This window comes from Liolophura sinensis, chromosome 4, assembly GCF_032854445.1.
Source record: "Liolophura sinensis isolate JHLJ2023 chromosome 4, CUHK_Ljap_v2, whole genome shotgun sequence".
NCBI lineage: Eukaryota > Metazoa > Mollusca > Polyplacophora > Chitonida > Chitonidae > Liolophura > Liolophura sinensis.
In genome coordinates this window covers 18,907,069-18,926,676 of record NC_088298.1, presented here as the reverse complement: position 1 = coordinate 18,926,676, position 19,608 = coordinate 18,907,069, and the positions used below count along the sequence as shown (strand labels likewise).

General features: G+C 40.9%; 1 protein-coding gene across 1 annotated transcript; it reads right to left on the bottom strand.

Annotated features, from left to right (window-relative positions):
* Positions 1-348: 348 nt before the first annotated feature.
* Positions 349-19,060, bottom strand: LOC135464718 (DBH-like monooxygenase protein 1 homolog). Its single transcript, XM_064742231.1, has 12 exons — positions 18,758-19,060; positions 15,182-15,328; positions 14,182-14,358; positions 12,124-12,207; positions 11,072-11,251; positions 9,268-9,370; positions 6,690-6,856; positions 5,474-5,659; positions 4,424-4,483; positions 2,810-2,936; positions 2,259-2,435; positions 349-829 (listed from the first exon to the last, which is right to left on the bottom strand). The coding sequence occupies exons 1-11, from the start codon at positions 19,049-19,051 to the stop codon at positions 2,386-2,388; spliced, it is 1,575 nt and encodes a 524-aa protein (XP_064598301.1). The 5' UTR covers positions 19,052-19,060; the 3' UTR covers positions 349-829; positions 2,259-2,385.
* Positions 19,061-19,608: the final 548 nt, after the last annotated feature.

Sequence of the window (19,608 nt, the reverse complement as noted above, 5' to 3'; positions counted from 1 at the left end):
GTCACAACCTTTGTTTCTAATAATACTTCATACACATGCACTCCGTTTGTCTGAAGCATGCACATGATGATTCTAACCAACACCCGAAACAATCTTATTGCCGAAAGTTGATTAAATAGCTCGGCTCAAGGACACCAGTCCTGAGGCAAAGCCTACATAGGTCACACAGGCTCGAAAGGTCAAGCTTGCCTTGTGGTGGCAGTGATGTAGAACGAACGTAGAGAGCGGCACAAGGACTGAGAATGAGACAACATCGTACAGGAACTCAGGTGCAGATTCCAGTCAGTCAATGAGATTTAAGTGACGTCATCAAAACAATTTATATTACTGCCATCGCAGTAACAGAAATCAACGCCAGGGCCACTGGGGTCGTAGTAATAAGACCGGAAGTGATGGCGGAAAACACAAACACTCTGTGTCAGACTTTGCTTCTTGTACTCATTCCAAAACTCTTTATTAAAACGCACACCATGATTCTGACCAACACGTGAAACAATATCATTGCTAAAAACTACAATTAAAGCTGAATCTAAAATAGGCATTAGCTTGTTTTCTAGAAACAGCAAAGCAGGTAAAATGACGTTGCCTTCGTGTTTGGCCTGAAATTGTATGGACAATCCCTCTTTGCAGTGTCATCGATGTCTGTGTATCACAGTTCACCATGAAGATACCATAAAAGCGCTGCTGACACGATGACGACATATCCATACGTCACAGACGATGCCTTATTTGGATCTCTGCTGTCCTTGGTGGACTCAAATGGCATCATGCATTTATCGTGGGCGACGTAAGCTTTTTGGATCCTTGGCAGCTTTACCCGCTGGACGAACTGTAACAGTTGAAAAACATATTGGCCTGAGTGAAGAGATGGCTTCTGTAGTAGATTTATTTGATTACTGTTAAAGGTAGAATTTTTCACGTATATGATGACAGTCGGTTTTATGGGCAGGGTGCCCGCTGTAAACCACAATAAGTTACAAGCTAACTTTCCCATAACCACCTGCCTTTGGCAAGACACTGACGAACTTTCCCACATGCGACGTGTGCACCGTATTAATGGAATGGTAGCCTATGTATACGGCCACTTGAGGGTCGTTGAACGCTTATTATCGCCATGGTCAGCAATAAGAGAATAGCGTGGGAATCTACAGATTACCTGTTCCCCACATTGTGTGCCCTAAAGACTGAAAGGCAACCGCTTTCAACCTGATTCCCAGCGGGACTTAATTTTTGAATCTATGGAGTTAGCATTGGGAACCCGTAATAAGTGTTATGTCAAGACAAATCTCATCACAATTTACACTTCTTAGACTGTAAACTACGCAGTGTATATTACTTGATAAGAAAGGAAAAACAAATGATAAGACCTGAGTTACTTAAGGAGAGGAGTGGAAGCTCACCTAAACAGCCACAGGTATTTTTTATGACTTGCTTAGTGACACTATAAATCAACGTTTTAATCAGGATTTCTTACGAGGCCATGAGATGCACCATGTTAGGTCAACAGGAAGTACGATGTCGCGTCACTCGTACCCCTTGTACATATGGTGAAAAGGCAAACAGTTCGGGTGACTTAAGCGGAAACAGCTGCGTCTTCAGGTAATAGAAATAACTCACGGTTTTATTGGTTAAAATTGATATCATGGTCGCGCTATCGATTGTCTCAATATGCGCGATTTTGCGATATCCGTGTTGATCAACATCACAAAAGTCAAAGGTTATGCTTTTAAACCTTTTGTGGATGCTTTATCTATACACATTGGTGTTGTCTTCTCCTTTAAAACTTTTCAACTGCTGAGAACTTTGTCTCCCAGTAGTTCAATACTCGGATTTTTTGTGAAACTTGCGTTATAAATCTGTGTTTTCTCCATTGACATACGATAAAAGTTTACATATATACATGTACTCACTGAAAGAACATCGTATTCAAAAACTGAACATATGATATTGATGGACGTCGTTTTGAAAGGTGTTTTAGTAACAGTTTGATATAGGACCATGCTTGCCTTGTCATCAAATTGTGTGAAAAATGAGGGTAAAATCGTCCGCTGTTATATTTGTCGTTCTGTTTATACATCTATTTATTCTTTTACTCATTTGATTGTTATTTAATGCCATACACAACAAGTTTTCACTTACTCGTTGATGACCAGTCTAGGGGGTTGGAGAAAATGGCGGTGATTGGGTTAAACTGTTCCCTATTTGTGGTTGTAATGGTAATGTATTTATGTGTTCTTGCATATGGTTTTGCTACATACCGGAAATGTAGTGACCACGTTCTGACTGCAGTATGAGATCACATGATTGTCGTAAGAAGTTGCCTCCCCTTGATAGCGAGCTCTCGTGCTTTCATCAGACCAGTCAATTCTGTCCATGATGACGTCACTAAGGCTTTCGCCTTGGAATTCTCTGGGTCTCGAACCGTGTAGTTAGCACTAAAATCAGAAATAATGGAGTTATTAATAAAAAGGTTTGTTTGTCATGAAAAGGGTTTATAAGATGACAATCATCTTGAATATACTCCTACAGGAAATGCAGATGAAAATGTCATTAGGCCTACATAAGGCATATAAGGTAGAATAACCCTAGATTTTCAAAATATGAAAGATTTACAGCATAGGGAGTGTAACCAAAGCAGCGAGGAGAGTGTGTTACTGACTGACAGAATATGACGTAGGCAAAGTTGGAAAATTATACTTGTTCACAAAATGGTTATGACACAAACATGGTTATGTGACTGGAAATAATCACAAAAGGGTGACGTCACCTACAGTTTTTACAAAATGGTGACGTCACTTAAGATACTCACAAAATGGTGACATTGGCAAAGTCGGCCGTAGTGTTGCCGTCAACCCCTGTGTAGCACCCGCTAGAGATATCTTAGGGTAATACAAAGCGAACGTTTCACACATTTCGTCCCTGGTGCTAAAGCCACCCTGAAAATACATGTGTAAAACACAGTGTTGATAAAAAAAGTACGGTTTGAATCCGCTCAGATCAATGAAGAGACAACATACACGATGTAAAGTGGGGACCCCTTTCACATGTAGCACGCGAGTTATCCCGGTGTACTGGGTAGATAAAGCTGCTGTCGGGAAATTGTTTTCCATCAGTTTTAACGTCATTTGCGTTCCAGAGGGGGCCTCTATATCCCACAGGGGATCTTACTCTGCAAGCCGTGTCAGTAGTCCACAGAGGACGTCTAGTTGGTGTCAGGAGTCCATAGGAGACCTCTAGCTGGTGCAATTAGTCCACATCGACCTTCTAGTTGATTCCAGTTGTCCACAGAGAATGTCATTTGATGTCAGTTTTCCACATGCGCACTCTAGTTAATGTCAGTACACTCAAAAAATTAATCTGTTGTCTGTGTGTTACTAGAATGTATTCTGCTATAGCAGCAGAATGTGCTGTTTTAAATATAACACACATATTATATTTATTTAAGATTGAGATTTTATTACACTAACACCATATTATTTTGAATATCACAGAATATTATGTTATAATAACAGAATACCTTCTTGCATCACTCAGACCATAGAGTTTCTGTTAAAATTAACAGACTTATTTTTGGAGTCTGTAGTTGGTGTCACCAGTCCACAGGGAACCTCTAGTTGGTGCCAACAGTCCGACAGGGAACCTCTAGTTGGTGCCAATAATCCAAAGGAATCCAAAATCCTCTAGTTTTTGTTAGGCGGTTGCAGCAGACCTCTACACTCAAAACATTAATCTGTTAAATTTCACAGACAGTCTGTTATCTGAGTGATACTGGAATGTGTTCTGTACTGCGGCAAATTATTCTGTTAAATATTACACACATACTCTATATTAATTCAATATAATCATTAGACTAACAGGATATTATGTTGAACGTGACACAATATTGTGTTATAATAACAGAATACATTCTGACATCACTCACACAAAATTGACACATAAAGTTTTTGAGTGTAGCCTACACAGAACCTGAAGTCGGTGTCCCATAGTCCACAGGAAACCTGTGGTTGATGTCAATAGTCCAAAGGAAACCTCTGTTTGGTGTCAATAGTCCACAGCGAGCCGCTATAGTTAATACAGTCAATAGCACACCTCTAGTTTGTGTCAGTCGGCTACAGGTCACCTCTAGTCGGTGTCCATAGTCCAAAGGAGATCACTAGTTTGTGTCAGGCGGCTACATGGGGCCTCCAGTCGGATTCCATAGTCCATAGGGAGACTCCACTTGGTGTCCGCCGTCCACAGTTCATGGTTCATTTATGCATGGAAATCTTGTTCCGTGAAGAGACACTTGCCTCTCACTACTTGTACTTGTAACTCCTTTGATAGGGTTCTGAGAAGACAAATATTAAATTATTTAAATAACGGTAAGGTACATTTGTAGTTGTGGTTGATAATGTGTCAAAAGAAGAAAAAACTGGAGTCTTACGAAGGTGACTTTGTTTCTGTGGATGGATGAATAGTGACATTCCGATATTAAGTGGTCGCCCTGGAAAATAAAATAACACAACAGTGAAATATTGTTCAATGAGAAATGATGTGAAAAAATTTCCATTTGTTTGACACACCTGAAGCAAAATGGAATTACAAAGACTTGGGTTATCATGTTCCTGTCGTACACATTTTATTGCAAGGTATATATATATATATATATATATATATATTATATATATATATATATGTGTGTGTGTATGACGACGGCCGGATTAACCAGAAGGGAAACCGGAGCGCGCGTAGTGTATCACCGCCCTTCTGGAAGCACTTACCAAATGACCTTACTTAATGCAACAGCCGAAGCTGCATACTGATTGGTTAGGGACCAAATGGCATCAGGGATGGAGAAATGGCACCAGTGAGCAATGTATGGCTCCAAGAGGCTTACATTGTACCATACAAATTTTTTGCACAAAAAAAACGGCTTTAAATAAAGCAGGCGCAACACCCAGTGTAATTAATTTACCTGATGTACAGGTAGGTATACTTCTTAAGCTAGATTTCTGGTTTGACATACCTGAACTGCAGAGCACGAAAACCTGATTTTGAGTCCTGCAAATTTTCCCACGGACTCCTGACTTTTTTCACTTTTATAACTTTTGATTTGGGTTCTCATGAATTACCTTCTGAATTCACAAAAGTTTGACCTTTGTTATCACAAATTTTTGCTTGGATTCCCTCAAACTTTTGCATGGATTCCAACAAATTCTTGCTTGCATTCCGAAAAATTTTCGCTTTGATTCCCACCAACTTTCACTTGGATTCCCACAAATTTTCACTCAGATTTCCACAAATTTTCACTCAGATTTCCACAAATTTTCAAATGGATTCCCACAAATTTTCACTCAGATTCCCACAAATTTTCACTCAGATTCCCACAACTTTTCACTCAGATTCCCACAAATATTCCAAAAATTTCACTCAGATTCCCACCAAATTTCACATGGATTCCCACAAATTTTTACTTGGATTCTCCACAACTTACAGCTTGAATCTCGACCTCCTTCTGTAACATCCTGGTTTCCTGGAAATTGAAGTCGTAGTTGTCGTCTTTGATAATTGGTTGCAGTTCAACTCCTTTCCGGAAATGACGAAATTTGATAGCGACACCTAGGAGATGGGCGTGTAGGAACCCAGCGAATACTTTGATAGAAGACCTGGGTGCCATGCCCTGACACGTGGGGGAGCAAAACAGAAACACCTATTACAATTTTTGCGAATAAAATTTTAAAAAACCTTTTACTCGTGTGTAATATAGGCTATATTTCAACAATTAAAATGTTAATCATCTTAGGATGATAGAATTCTAACATCACGCCAGAGTACCTAAACACCAGTTATATTGCACATAAGGTCCAGTTAATGCTGTTATCTCAATGAAATCCAAAAAAAAAGATGAAAGTAGTTTTACTCATAGCTTTCTTTTACCATTCTGATCAAACTTTCTTCATTGTTAGATTTCTGTCACTTTAATGCGTGCACTTAACACATGTGGTTTTTCAAATCTGCCAATTAAGAACATTCATTGACCAATCAAAACAATACCACTGGAAATAAGCTAATTAGTTGAGTAACGCAATGCCTACACTTGCTTGTATGCTCTGTGATGTCACAGCGTTGCCATAGGAGCATACTGACTGATGTCTGACTTCTTCGGCTGGATATACGGAACAGTAAGTGATGAGTTTTCTATTGTTCGGTATTTGTGTACAAACAAACCCAAGATGGTATTGGACGAAGCCGAGTTTAGATTTTTTCGTCATTATGGTAAGATAATTTTGATCACAATAAGACTTTAGTAACATTTATATTAACACAATGTTTGGTTATTATTACAAGACCAATTTCTGTGATAAAATGATAAATAAACTAAAATGAAACAAACTAGACGCTGACTATTAAGTAAGTCAGTGATCTATAACCAGAAACATTTGTCTCGTGTTTCTTTTTATTTGGTCGTGGTTTTGTTTTTGAGAGAAAGTGGTGTGGCGTTTTGGTTTATTAGTTGAGGAAACTTGCCATAACCCTGTTGAGTCCATCGACCTTCGACAGGTTCCTGACAAACCCCCTGACATAACCTGCAGTTCACCTAGCAAGAGCAGAAAACGGAAACTCCATCTGATTGGTCGTACACACCGAGAAACCGAGATGCCCCAGCCAATCAGTGACGAATGGCTCTTAAAAAGGAATGTGTTATACACCTTTGCTAAGCACTCAGGAACACAATGTCCGTCGATTCTAAAGTCATCAGCAAATGGCGGTATAACTTGAGACGGTGATGATGTCATCCCCACAACCAGAGTGCCAGCATCGTGTTGACGCAGGGAAGGGGTTAAGGTGAGCCTCAAACCAGACGAGTCCACTACATCTGCAGAGAAGATTAGTAAATGACACTTATGCAACGGCGGCCAACATAATGATGGGAAAATAGAGGGCAAAGCCTGGTTGAAACCCAAGACCCATCACTTAATACAACATGGCCGGAAAATTTCATCGCTTAATACAAAATGGCCTGAACATTTCATCACTTGATACAAGAGGGCCTGGACACTTCATGGCTTAATACAACATTGCCGGAAAATTTCATCATTTAATATAAAATGGCCTGAACATTTCATCACTTGATACAAGAGGGCCTGGACATTTCATCGCTTAATACAACATGGCCGGAACATTTCATCGCTGAATACAAAATGGCCTGAACATTTCATCACTTGATACAAGACCGTACGTGGGAAGGTCTGCCAGCAACCTGCGGATGGTCGTGAGTTTCCCCCAGGCTCTGCCCGGTTTTCTCCCACCATAATGCTGGCCGCCGCCGTATAAGTGAAATATTCTTGAGTACGGCGTAAAGCACCAATCAAATAAATAAATAAATTGATACAAGAGGGCCTGGATATTTCATCGCTTAATACAAGAGGACCTGGACATTTCATCGTTTAATATAAAATGGCCTGAACATTTCATCACTTGATGCAAGAGGGCCTGGAAATTTCATGGTTTAATACAAGAGGACCTGGACATCTCATCGTTTAATATAAAATGGCCTGACCATTTCATCACTTGATACAAGAGGGCCTGGACATTTCATCGCTTAATACAAGAGGACCTGGACATTTCATCGCTGAATACAAAATGGCCTGAACATTTCATCACTTGATACAAGAGGATCTGGACATTTCATCGCTTAATACAAGAGGACCTGGACATCTCATTGTTTAATATAAAATGGCCTGAACATTTCATCACTTGATACAAGAGGGCCTGGACATTTCATGGCTTAACACAAGAGGGCCTGGATATCTTATCATTTAATATAAAATGGCCTGAACATTTCATCACTTGATGCAAGAGGGCCTGGACATTTCATGGTTTAATACAAGAGAACCTGGACATCTCATCGTTTAATATAAAATGGCCTGACCATTTCATCACTTGATACAAGAGGGCCTGGATATTTCATCACTGAATACAAAATGGCCTGAACATTTCATCACTTGATACAAGAGGACCTGGACATTTCATCGCTTAATACAAGAGGACCTGGACATCTCATTGTTTAATATAAAATGGCCTGAACATTTCATCACTTGATACAAGAGGATCTGGACATTTCATCGCTTAATACAAGAGGACCTGGACATCTCATTGTTTAATATAAAATGGCCTGAACATTTCATCACTTGATACAAGAGGGCCTGGACATTTCATGGCTTAACACAAGAGGGCCTGGACATCTCATCGTTTAATATAAAATGGCCTGAACATTTCATCACTTGATGCAAGAGGGCCTGGACATTTCATCGCTTAATACAAGAGGACCTTGACATTTCATCGTTTAATATAAAATGGCCTGAACATTTCATCACTTGATACAAGAGGGCCTGGACATTTCATGGCTTAATACAAGAGGACCTGGACATCTCATCTCTTAATTCAAGAGGACCTGAACATTTCATGGCTTAATTCAAGAGGACCTGAACATTTCATGGCTTAATACAAGAGGACACCAAACTAGAAATGGCTTGTCACTCATTGTGTAGGAAGCCATTTCTTAAGCCATTTCACGTTACTTTCGGGGTAAGACACAACCGACGTTCATCAATTAATGTGATTGAATTGAAAAATTCTTTGACCTCTGGAAAAGGAGGACTCCAAATCCAGTTCACACCAAGCATGAAATTACGTGATTATTTCTCCAAAATGTATTCCGTCTGATGGGCGAGGTCATTTCTCAGGCATTTTCCTTTAAGATCAACGTGGTTGTATGATCAAATCCAGTTAGCTCATAATCGGATGCACGTTTCCGGTAAATCATTAGGTTTACTATGCTGTTTCACAGAGAGATGCGCTCGTTTTATCCTGGGGCCTCCGTGGCTCAGTCAGTTAGCGCGCTAGCGCAGCATAATGACCCAGGAGCCTCTCACCAATGCGGTCGTTGTGAGTTCAAGTCCAGCTCATGCTGGCTTCCTCTCCGGCCGTAAGTGGTAAGGTCTGCCAGCAACCTGTGGATGGTCGTGGGTTTCCCCCGGGTGGGTTTCCACCCACCATAATGCTGACCGCCGTCGTATAAGTGAAATATTCTTGAGTACGGTGTAAAACACCAATCAAAAAAAAAAAAAAAAAAAAAAATCGTTTTATCCTGGCCTGCTCAATTTACTTCACGCAGCAAACATATGGTTTTGATATAAATGGAATATCATTGATTAAGATGAAAAAACATGAATGACTCAAATAAACTGAAAGTAAATAATTGCGACTAATCCGCGTACAGCTTACCTGACCGCTTGTCCGGGTTATCAAAGTGGGTCTCCAGTAAAACAAGTTTGGGGTCGCCTTCAGATCCAAAGGGGTAGCCCACGTGTTCCGGTAGATAAAATGGCTAAAAATAAGAATACCACTACCAGTTGGGATTCGGTTCTATGTCTAATTAAGAAATGTGTATGTTAGTATAAAATTCATGAAAAGAAATTAATGGATGAATGATCATGGCTTTACGCCAAGTCGGCAATATTTCAGCCATATCGTGGCGAGAACAGGCTGAAAACACGAGGCGGTAAATGGCTTTCGATATGGTCATGAAAAAATCTAAAAATAAAGCAAAAGTCATGAAAAAGAAGATTATGGCCACAAGTAAACTGAAAAATAAAAACAAGTCAAAATATAAACGAAATGTTTTGGGACATATTAAATATCTCTTTTTTACCCCGGTATTGTCTGTTTATTTTCTGTCAATAGTTTTCGGAAATGTTGTCGGCGATAAACTTACTGGCAACTCGGGACCAGATTATTTCCCCTCCCTGACCCCAACTTTGTCTTCCTTAAAACGGCATTCGGAGGTTTCATAATTGAAGTCACGACTGCAGGTTACTTAATTTCCAGACCATGACGTAATGAAAATTGTATTTTACTGTCCTGTGTTTAGAAGTAACGTTGCCTGAAGCTTTGAGAACGATGCCGCAGATAGCAAAATGCTTTGTGCACGACAGATGTGTCAGTATTACAATTTGTGATTATGTATTTTATACTGGGCCGTGTAGTTGATGGCTTTTGCTGAATGACCAACGAAGTCGAGGTTCAAATCCAGCTATGGCTGATTTAGCCTCAATGTTCGGCGGTTCTCTCCAGGCTACCTAAATCTGTCAGACAGAATAAACCTTTTCTCACAAGTAAAATATATCTAGCACGGCGATAAAAAAAGCCCAGTCAGATCATTCAATTAAATAAGTGCGCCTACATCTAACATTTTGAGGTAATTTTGAATATGAAAAATTGGGAATGATTTCCCACAGTTTAGTGTTGGCGTTTAATATAATCAGTCCTGTCGTACTTCCAGTCAACCACAATAATTCGTGGTAACAATACTGGGATCTTACATTTTATGACATGATTCTACGCGTCAATTCACATACACTAAAGGTGACAAAATAAGCATATATTTATGTGCTACGCCTACCGTAGTGCATGTTTTTCTTGCATGAGTTAAAGAAAAAGTCATTTGACCTCTCACTTTGATTGAGTCAAACAGGTCATGTCAACAGCGTCGTAAATCATCAGCGACCAGCTAATCATACCCAATATAGGTAAATTCAGATCCTGAAGGCAACATATATTGGTTTTGACGCTCACAAGATTTGACGCGTTACATATTTATAGTGCACCCACTAACGCCCCGGGGGGCCTCCGTGGCCGAGGAGTGAGCAAGCCAGCACGGTGCAATGACCGAGGAGCCCGCCACCAGTGCAGCCGCTGTGAGTTCAAGTCCAGCTCATCCTGGCATCATCTTTGGCCGTAAGTGGGAAGGTCTCTCAGCAACTTGCGGATGGTCGTGGGTTTCCCCCGGGCTCTGTTCGCTTTACTCCCACCCTAATGCTGACCGCCGTCGTATAAGTGAAATATTCTTCAGTATGGCGTAAAGCACGAATCATATAAATAAATAAATGCACACTGGCCCCTTTTTAAATGCAGAGTGAAAAAATCGAACTACCAATCAGAACCCTTGTATCAAAAAATCCATGAAGTGAAATAACTTTAACATTTAACTTTTCTGATCTGAATTTACTGAGATTGGTGCCATCTTTACCCCTCCTCCGATCGCCCAGGCGTAAATACTGGTCAAACATCGCCTCCATTCCACAGGAACTGATGTGTCGTAACATCTTCCGGTGATTCCTGCCGTTTCATTGGTTGTCTCTAATGGACATGCATACAGGACAAAGTGATGAACCACGCCCTCGTTGCCTTTGGAGATCACGGGTTCAAACTTGAAAATGAAAGTAGGTCCGCCATAATAATCGTATTTTTGTTAGCTGTCAAGGCTGTGTTCCGCAGTCTTCGTAAGCTAATTTTATTGTAACTACTGATTAATTTAAGATGTTATATTGCTATATACAATCAACATGGATTTGCAGATTTATTTATTTATTTATTTATTTGATTGGTGTTTTACACCGTACTCAAGAATATTTGTGCTGCATGTGTAATATTAAAACAAGGATGAAAGAGTTCAAGTCCAGCTCCTGCTGGCTTCCTCGCGGGCCGTTAATGCGAAGGTCTGACAGCAACCTGCGGACGGTCGTGGGTTTCCCCCATGCTCTGCCCGGTTTCTTTCCACCATAATGCTGGCCGCCGTAGTACAAATGAAATATTCTTGAGTACGTCGTAAAACACCGATCAAATACATGAATAAGGATGAAAGAAAATGCAACCAGTATAACTTTACGTCAGGAACCGAGATATTGGGATGCCTTCAATTTTGTGAAAACCCCTTATAATAATGATAAAAAGAAATGATTTGTACGTCGGTATGTCAGGAAAAAGACATACCTTTATGATAAAAAATAACTCATTTGGATGGCGTGATGTTTAGTGCAGAACAGGTGAGTAGGTAGGTCTTTTAAGTGATATTTGGTGCAGAAGTGAAACAGCCAGATCTGCTAAAATTGATCTCACCTTGATGGCGGGATATTTGGTGGAGAAGTGAAATGGTAGATGTGTTAAGATTGTACTCACCTTGATGGTGTTTTTTGCGGAGAATTGGTGAATGGGCAGATCTGTTAATAGTTTACTATCCTTGGTGGCGGGATATTTTGTGAAGAAATGATGAGTGGTTGGATCTGTTAAGATAGTACTTACCTTGATGGCGTGATGTTTTGTTGAGAATTGGTGAGTTGAGAAGGCTTGGCACCAATACACTGTATCATTAGCCGGAACCATGAGCTGGAAGTGGACAAAGATGAAATGGTTGACTGATACATCTTTATTTGTTATTATTATTTATTTATTTGATTGGTGTTTTACGCCGTACTCAAGAATATTTCACTTATACGACGCGGTCTTAAGGCATTATGGTGGGTGGAAAACCGGGCACTGCCCGGGGGAAACCCACGACCATCTGCAGGTTGCTGGCAGACCTTCCCACTTACGTCCCACTTATGGCCAGAGAGGAAGCCAGCATGAGCTGGACTTGAACTCACAGCGACCGCATTGGTGAGAGGCTCCTGGGTCATTATGCTGCGCTAGCGCGCTAACCGACTGAGCCACGGAGGCCCCACATCTTTATTTGTGCTGACATGGTTATTTATTGACAGTTTTGCAGGAATGATTTAGTCAACAGTTAGTAACACTTACCCCGTTGAAGTGCATTCACCTAATAAGTTACTGTGTACTGCTAAATTATATCAAGGAGTACTGCTAAGTTATATCAACGAGTAGTTTTAACTTATAGTCGAGAATAGTGCTAAATTATATCAAGGAGTTGCGCTAACTTTTTTCAACAGAAGCACTAACTTATAGCACTGACTACTGCACAATTAGATCAATGAGTAGTGCTAACATATACCAAAGAGTAGTGCTAAATTATCGCAGAGTAGTGCTAAAGAACAGCAACAAGTAGCGCTAAATTATACAAGCTAGCAGTGCTAAATTACAGCATCGAGTAGTGCTAAATCATAGCTGAGAGTAGTGTTAAATTACAGCAGCGAGCACTGCTAATTTACAGCACAGCGTAGTGCTGATTTATTATTAAGGGGTAGTGCGAAATTATATCAATGAGTGGTGGTATATTAAATCAATAATAATTAATTTTACTTTGAAACAGTATAATGTTATAATGGTACCATTTGTATTACCAAGGTCTTATCCACCAATTCAGGGGAGACTACTATTAAGCTATGTGTTCACAAGTAGGTCATCTATACATAAGGTAATATCCTTACACGTTATATATGACCTACAGATGATGACCTACTTCTGCAAACATGACCAAACAGAGCATTCCTGAAGTAGTGAATGAGATCATTTTCGGGGGACGACCGTTTGCATGTTTCTGCCCTCTGTGTCAACTTTTCTTGAGGGTGTGCAGTTTACTGCGGGCGCGTGCGCCGGGAATATGAGATGAAACTTGGGTGGGGTTCAAAAATAAAGGAAAGAAAACATATCTGCGTCACTTGTTTTCAAGCGGGCACACCCAGACCTCTGTTGTGTTTAAGAAGTCTTACTTACGAAGAAAACCAACTTTCTACCATCCTGAGCAATCGAGCTTTTGTAGCTGTCATGATTTGCAGGTAGGGTGAACAGCGGACACTAGACTTGGAATTCTCTGTTCTCAACTTTAACATTTATGCGATCAGTGCGATCTTTTACACCTGACGAAACAGCTATCTGGCTTATTACCGCTAAGCAACCTGCGAATAGTTGTGGGTTTCCCCCGGGCTGTACCCGGTTTCGTCCCACCATAGTGATGGCCGCCGTCGTAGTGAAATATTCTTGAGTAAGGCGTAAAACACCAATCAAATAAATAAATAAACATTACCACCATGGGTTCTAGAACAGCCGAAGAGGGAATTCGCTGGGAAGCTATTAATCTGTTTGCTTAATGCTACACTCAAGACCTTTTAGCTTAAACGATAGCGGAGAGGATACCGTGGTGCCCTGACAACCACCCATCCGTGACGAGTTTCTGGCGAACAGTCTCACCCGTGACACGTGTCACATTGGTGGAAGGCAAGTCGTCTCAAAAGAACTTCGTGTAAGACTGCACGAAAGAGCTTACTTCCACCAAGGTACCCAGAACAATGGAAACACACGAAATCTTCAATATTCTCAGCCTAAGGTTGGTATCGAATCCACGCTTCGAGTGACCTTGTGATGGTCTGGGGAAGCTATTAGGTGACTGATAATTAACATACTTACGTCATTGTTGCGGAATTCCATGGTTATGGCATCTTTGGGCATTTCCGGCCGCACGCTCTGTGGGTTGAGTAAGAATATGCTTTTGGAGCCTCTGTGGTGGGTGCCGTGGTACAAAGACCCACTGCTTTCAGACAGGTCCGTGTCCTTGTACGCCCATATCACACGGGTCGTGTCCGCCTGGAAGGCACCGTGTGAAGAAAGCGTTACGAGATAACTTGTGGTATACAGCTTGTGTAAACTTGAACATTCATGCGTGTGCACATACTTCGTTTTAAGCATCTAAAATGTTTTAAACTACAACGTACACACTGTAGGCCAATAATGATCTAGTTGAAAGAGTGTATATTGTCAGGCGAAATATATTTATTTTCAGCCATATTTCAGTTTTTTCATGCAATACATCACCATTTATACCGAAATATTTGCTTCCAATAAGACAAATACAGATCTGCATAGTCTGAATAGCGGCGTCTCTGTGTATTCTGATGTTAAAAGTCCCTCAAAGTCTCTGAATCATCCGCACAAAATGTGCACAAGAAAGCAAGAAACATAAAAAGAATAAATAATGCATATAAAAAGCAAATAAAATCAAACAAAGTAAAATTCATTTCATTTGATTGGTGTTTTACGCCGTACTCAAGAATATTTCACTTATACGACGGCGGCCAGCATTATGGTGGGAGGAAACCGAGCAGAGTCCGGGGGAAACCCACGACCATCTGTGGGTTGCTCGCAGACCTTCCCACTTACGGCCGAAGAGGAAGCCAGCATGAGCTGGACTTGAGCTCTCATCGGCTTCATTGGTGAGAGACTCCTGGGTCATTGCCCTGCGCTAGCGCGCTATCCGACTGAGCCACGGAGGCCCCCCAACAAAATAAAGTAGAGAAATATAATAGAATACAAGAATGTATAAAATGCATGTATGTATTCTATCTTTAGATTCAGAAAATGTTTTCAAGTTTATCAGTGTATATCCACCACCAGTCTATCTGTACCTTACCGTGATAGGCCTGTCTTGCTTATCGCAGGTTTGCAGCTTCCTCCAGAATCGAAGGACTGTGTGGGTATCGTTTTGAGATCCTGTGATAAGCTTCCAATCTTGGCTAGTGTCGGAAATAGGCTCCCATTTACCTGTGGCATGACGATCCTTTACGATAAAACAGAATAAAAGCATTTGAGAAAAATTTGGCCATGTTTAATATCATAGATGGGTCATAATTATGGTTGTTGTCCAGGTTTTGTGATAAATGACTCGTGATTGTAAAAATGGACTCGCATCACATACAATCACATTAAATTTTTTTTTTACCTAAGTCTACTTAAGCCATGATGCTAGGGGGCGTGTAAATTGCTACTATTTATGAACTTACGTGAACAGCTAGAATAAAACCATGGCTTAGGTAAATTGACAAGAGGCTGTATTGCACCAATTGGGTGTGACTATTTGCCAGCTACCACACTGTCATAGCTGCTCTGGTTGTACTCTGTATGCCGCACGTCTATCACACTGTCGTCGTTGCTCTGGTCTTACTCTCTATGCTGCACGTCTATCACACTGTCGTCTCTGCTCTGGTTAAACTCCCTATGCTGTACGTCTATCACACTGTCGTCGTTGCTCTGGTCTTACTCTCTATGCTGCACGTCTATCACACTGTCGTCACCACTCTGGTCTTACTCTCTATGCTGCACGTCTATCACACTGTCGTCACCACTCTGGTTGTACTCCCTATGCTGCACGTCTATCACACTGTCGTCGTTGCTCTGGTCTTACTCTCTATGCTGCACGTCTATCACACTGTCGTCAACACTCTGGTTGTACTCTCTATGCTGTACGTCTTTCACACAGTCGTCTCTGCTCTGGTTAAACTCCCTATGCTGTACGTCTATCACACTGTCGTCGCTGCTCTGCTTGTACTCTCTATGCTGTACGTCTATTACACTGTCGTCTCTGCTCTGCTTGTACTCTCTATGCTGTACGTCTATCACACTGTCATCGCTGCTCTGGTTGTACTCTCTATGCTGTACGTCTATCACACTGTCGTCTCTGCTCTGGGTGAACTCCATATGCTGTACGTCTATCACACTGTCGTCGCTGCTCTGCTTGTACTCTCTATGCTGTACGGCTATGACACTGTCGTCGCTGCTCTGCTTGTACTCTCTATGCTGTACGGCTATAACACTGTCGTCGCTGTTCTGCTTGTACTCTCTATGCTGTACGTCTTTCATACTGTCGTCGCTGCTCTGCTTGTACTCTCTATGCTGTACGGCTATGACACTGTCGTCGCTGCTCTGCTTGTCCTCTCTATGCTGTACGGCTATGACACTGTCGTCGCTGCTCTGCTTGTACTCTCTATGCTGTACGTCTACCACTCTGTCGTCGATGCTCTACTTGCACTCTCTAGGCTGTACATCTTTAATTATGTCGTAATGAGATGAATAGTCGTTTTGAAAAATTAAAAATTAAAACAACTTTCTCACTGGAATCAGATGTCTGAATAAGTACACAATGAAGCGCCCTTGTACAAAAGACGACAACAATGACTGGAAATGTGTGATAGTTATACCCCGAAAAACGATTTCTTCTCAATTTACTTCTGTTGGTTTTATTAGTCTAACTATTCATGTGAATGCTTATGAAGTAGCAAGAGTTGTTGAAGTGTTTGCTTGGTACACGTGCGATAAGGGATTCAATAGTTTCCAAAGTAACTCACGAAGTTTTCCAAATATAGTGCACAGGTTTTCAAGTGCAGAGCGAGCACAATGTGTACACCATGTTAGTGGAAGACGGCCTGGCAATTTGTTTCACCTTCTCTCACAGTTCGTGTGGGTGTTAGTGTCAATAAGTGGTCGATGCCCGTGGGGCCGTTTACACAGTCTCACGTGCGTTAAAGACTATTTGTCTCATATCAAAATGGTCACATGTGGGAACGTTTGCTCGAAATTTGACGAAGGTCGATGGTTTATGCCGGGCTCTCCGGTTACCAGCACCCACATAACTTAACGCCATTGTATAAGTACAAATTCTTGAGTAACAACTGAGCACATGAAAACATCAACAAGGCACTATACAGCTGATTAAACGTGCTCATTAGTGTTTGTGTCTGGTGTCATTTTACTATGGTGAAGTCGGAAGACCCCGGAATCAAACCCGGGTCGGGTCATACCAAAGATTTTAAAAATGGTACCTGCTGCTGTCTCGCTTAGCGCTCACCACTGAGAGGTTAGAGTAAGGAAACGGGACTGGTTAGCCCGGTGTCAGTGTAATTTGACTGGGTGGGGTGTCTTCGGCATGATGTTACAGTGGCGGTAGCTCTTTGACGGCATTGGGTTCGCCCTGACACAAGAAGACACAGTATATTTACACACAACCAATGGCATCTTGTCGTCATGTGACTGAAAATTGTTAAACACGACGTTAAACCTCAAGCACAAATACATAGGCCTACATTCGCTATCGTAACTGTTCGCTTAATGTATAAGAGATCTATAGTTGAATAGAAAGCGGATTCACACCAACGGATAAAACTACAGGACTGCCCAGCTATAAGCATTCAACATTTAAGGTGCGTGTCATATCAGGTGATTAATTTACGATTGATTGACTGATTAATTTACGATTGATTGACTGATTTATTTTTGTTTAACGGCGCACTCAAGAATATTTGGCGAGTAATTTAGTGATGTCAAAAATGAGAAAACAAGAATGAGAATAAATATGTCTATTGATATATGAAGGTGAAGGTATACTTTAAATAAAACACAAACTAAGGGAGTCATCATCACCAAACAAACCACTGATTAAAACAGTATCTAAATGCCTTCAGATAATTCTTAAAATGTTCTTCAATAAAGAATAAAGATAAATGTATTTATATATCTGAACTCTTCACAATTGGCTTTATTATCCGTATTCATTACGTCTGGCGTCGATAGCGTCAAAAAGCCTTGTTAAATTTTAGGCTTGGCTATGGAAAGAATTTCACGTGGAGCGTATTATACCAAGTACACACAGAGCAATTATTAACGTAAATAAATGGTTTATACACGTAGTACGAATGTCGTATACCGTAATTGTTGTAAAAAAGTATCAACCTGGCTCATTAAATCCGCCTTAAAATTTAAAGATTTGAACTCCTTTGATTCCGCCCAAGAACGTTTTAGAAATAAGTGATTTAAATGAGGTATTCTGAGGAAAATATCAATTTGGCTCATTAAATCCGCCTTAAAATTCAAAGATTTGAACTCATTTGATCCATTCATGAAAGTTTTAAAAGCAAGTGATATAAATTAGGTATTCTGAGATAAGCTGTTCAGATGTGTATGTGATGATGCCGACTTCAATGTTTGTTGTATTTTCCTTCACAATGAACTATTTAATGGACACTTATTTTGCTTTGTCGCTTGGCGGCATCGTGTCTTAGAGAGTTAATTGAGAAAAGAATGCCCGATAGTAAAAATAAAATATATAAGGACCTCACTATAGAAGCATACTAAACTATGCTTTCTCAGTTGTGGAGTAACGAGAAGTCAGAAATTCGCCACATTTTCTGTCTTTTTGTTACAGTGTGCAACTCACCTCGAAAAAGACTTTACCGTCAACGTCACTGACTCCGCCCATGATTACGTCAGCGCCGGTCATGCCTCCGTTAGGAGACAGTCCCAGGCCCACGTAACCCAGCGTCTTTACGCGGACCTCAAAGATGACCTTCTCCTCATCAAAGTCCCACCACAAATGGAATTTTTCGTCTTCGTCTAAAACCACTGAATGGGGAAGTTTGACCGCAGATAAGTCCTTGGGAAAGATCTTTGCTGAGGTAGAAATAAACATCACCACACAGAGAAAAAGTCCGTAAGGGAGAAATGTGGCCATTTTCGTCCGTTTATGTCACTGGTGGGAATGACCGCTGTCTCTCTGCCAGCAAAACACCCGAGCTATCATTTCATCACGGTTTGTGTACACCTCACTCTAGTTTGTATGAATTAGGTCAGCTGTTCACAGAATCTTTACGAATACCTTCTGTTTATCTAGTATGATTACATAGAAGTGTACATTTCAACCAGAGAAGGAAAACCAGATTTGTCTGTTCAGCAAGGTCGGATGGTTTCGCAAATGTCAACGTCATGACACGACGTTTTATTGCACTCGGTCTATTCCAACAGTCCCGGCCAGTCCGTTCGTCCGCCTGTACGTGACTTCGCTCAGCAATTTATACACGCATTGACTGGAAATCACTTACCATTATGAGCAATGTTCTAAATGGACTCATAACTAGGTTGAGTGAGGTAAAAGTTTCATTGCGATGCTAAAAACGTTATTTTTTGTTATGAATTAAAATCAGTAGTTGCGGGATTTGATTCCGCATGCTACAGAGTTACTCCATCCGCAGGTTGTCACCGGACCATCCCATACACGGCCTGAGAGGATGC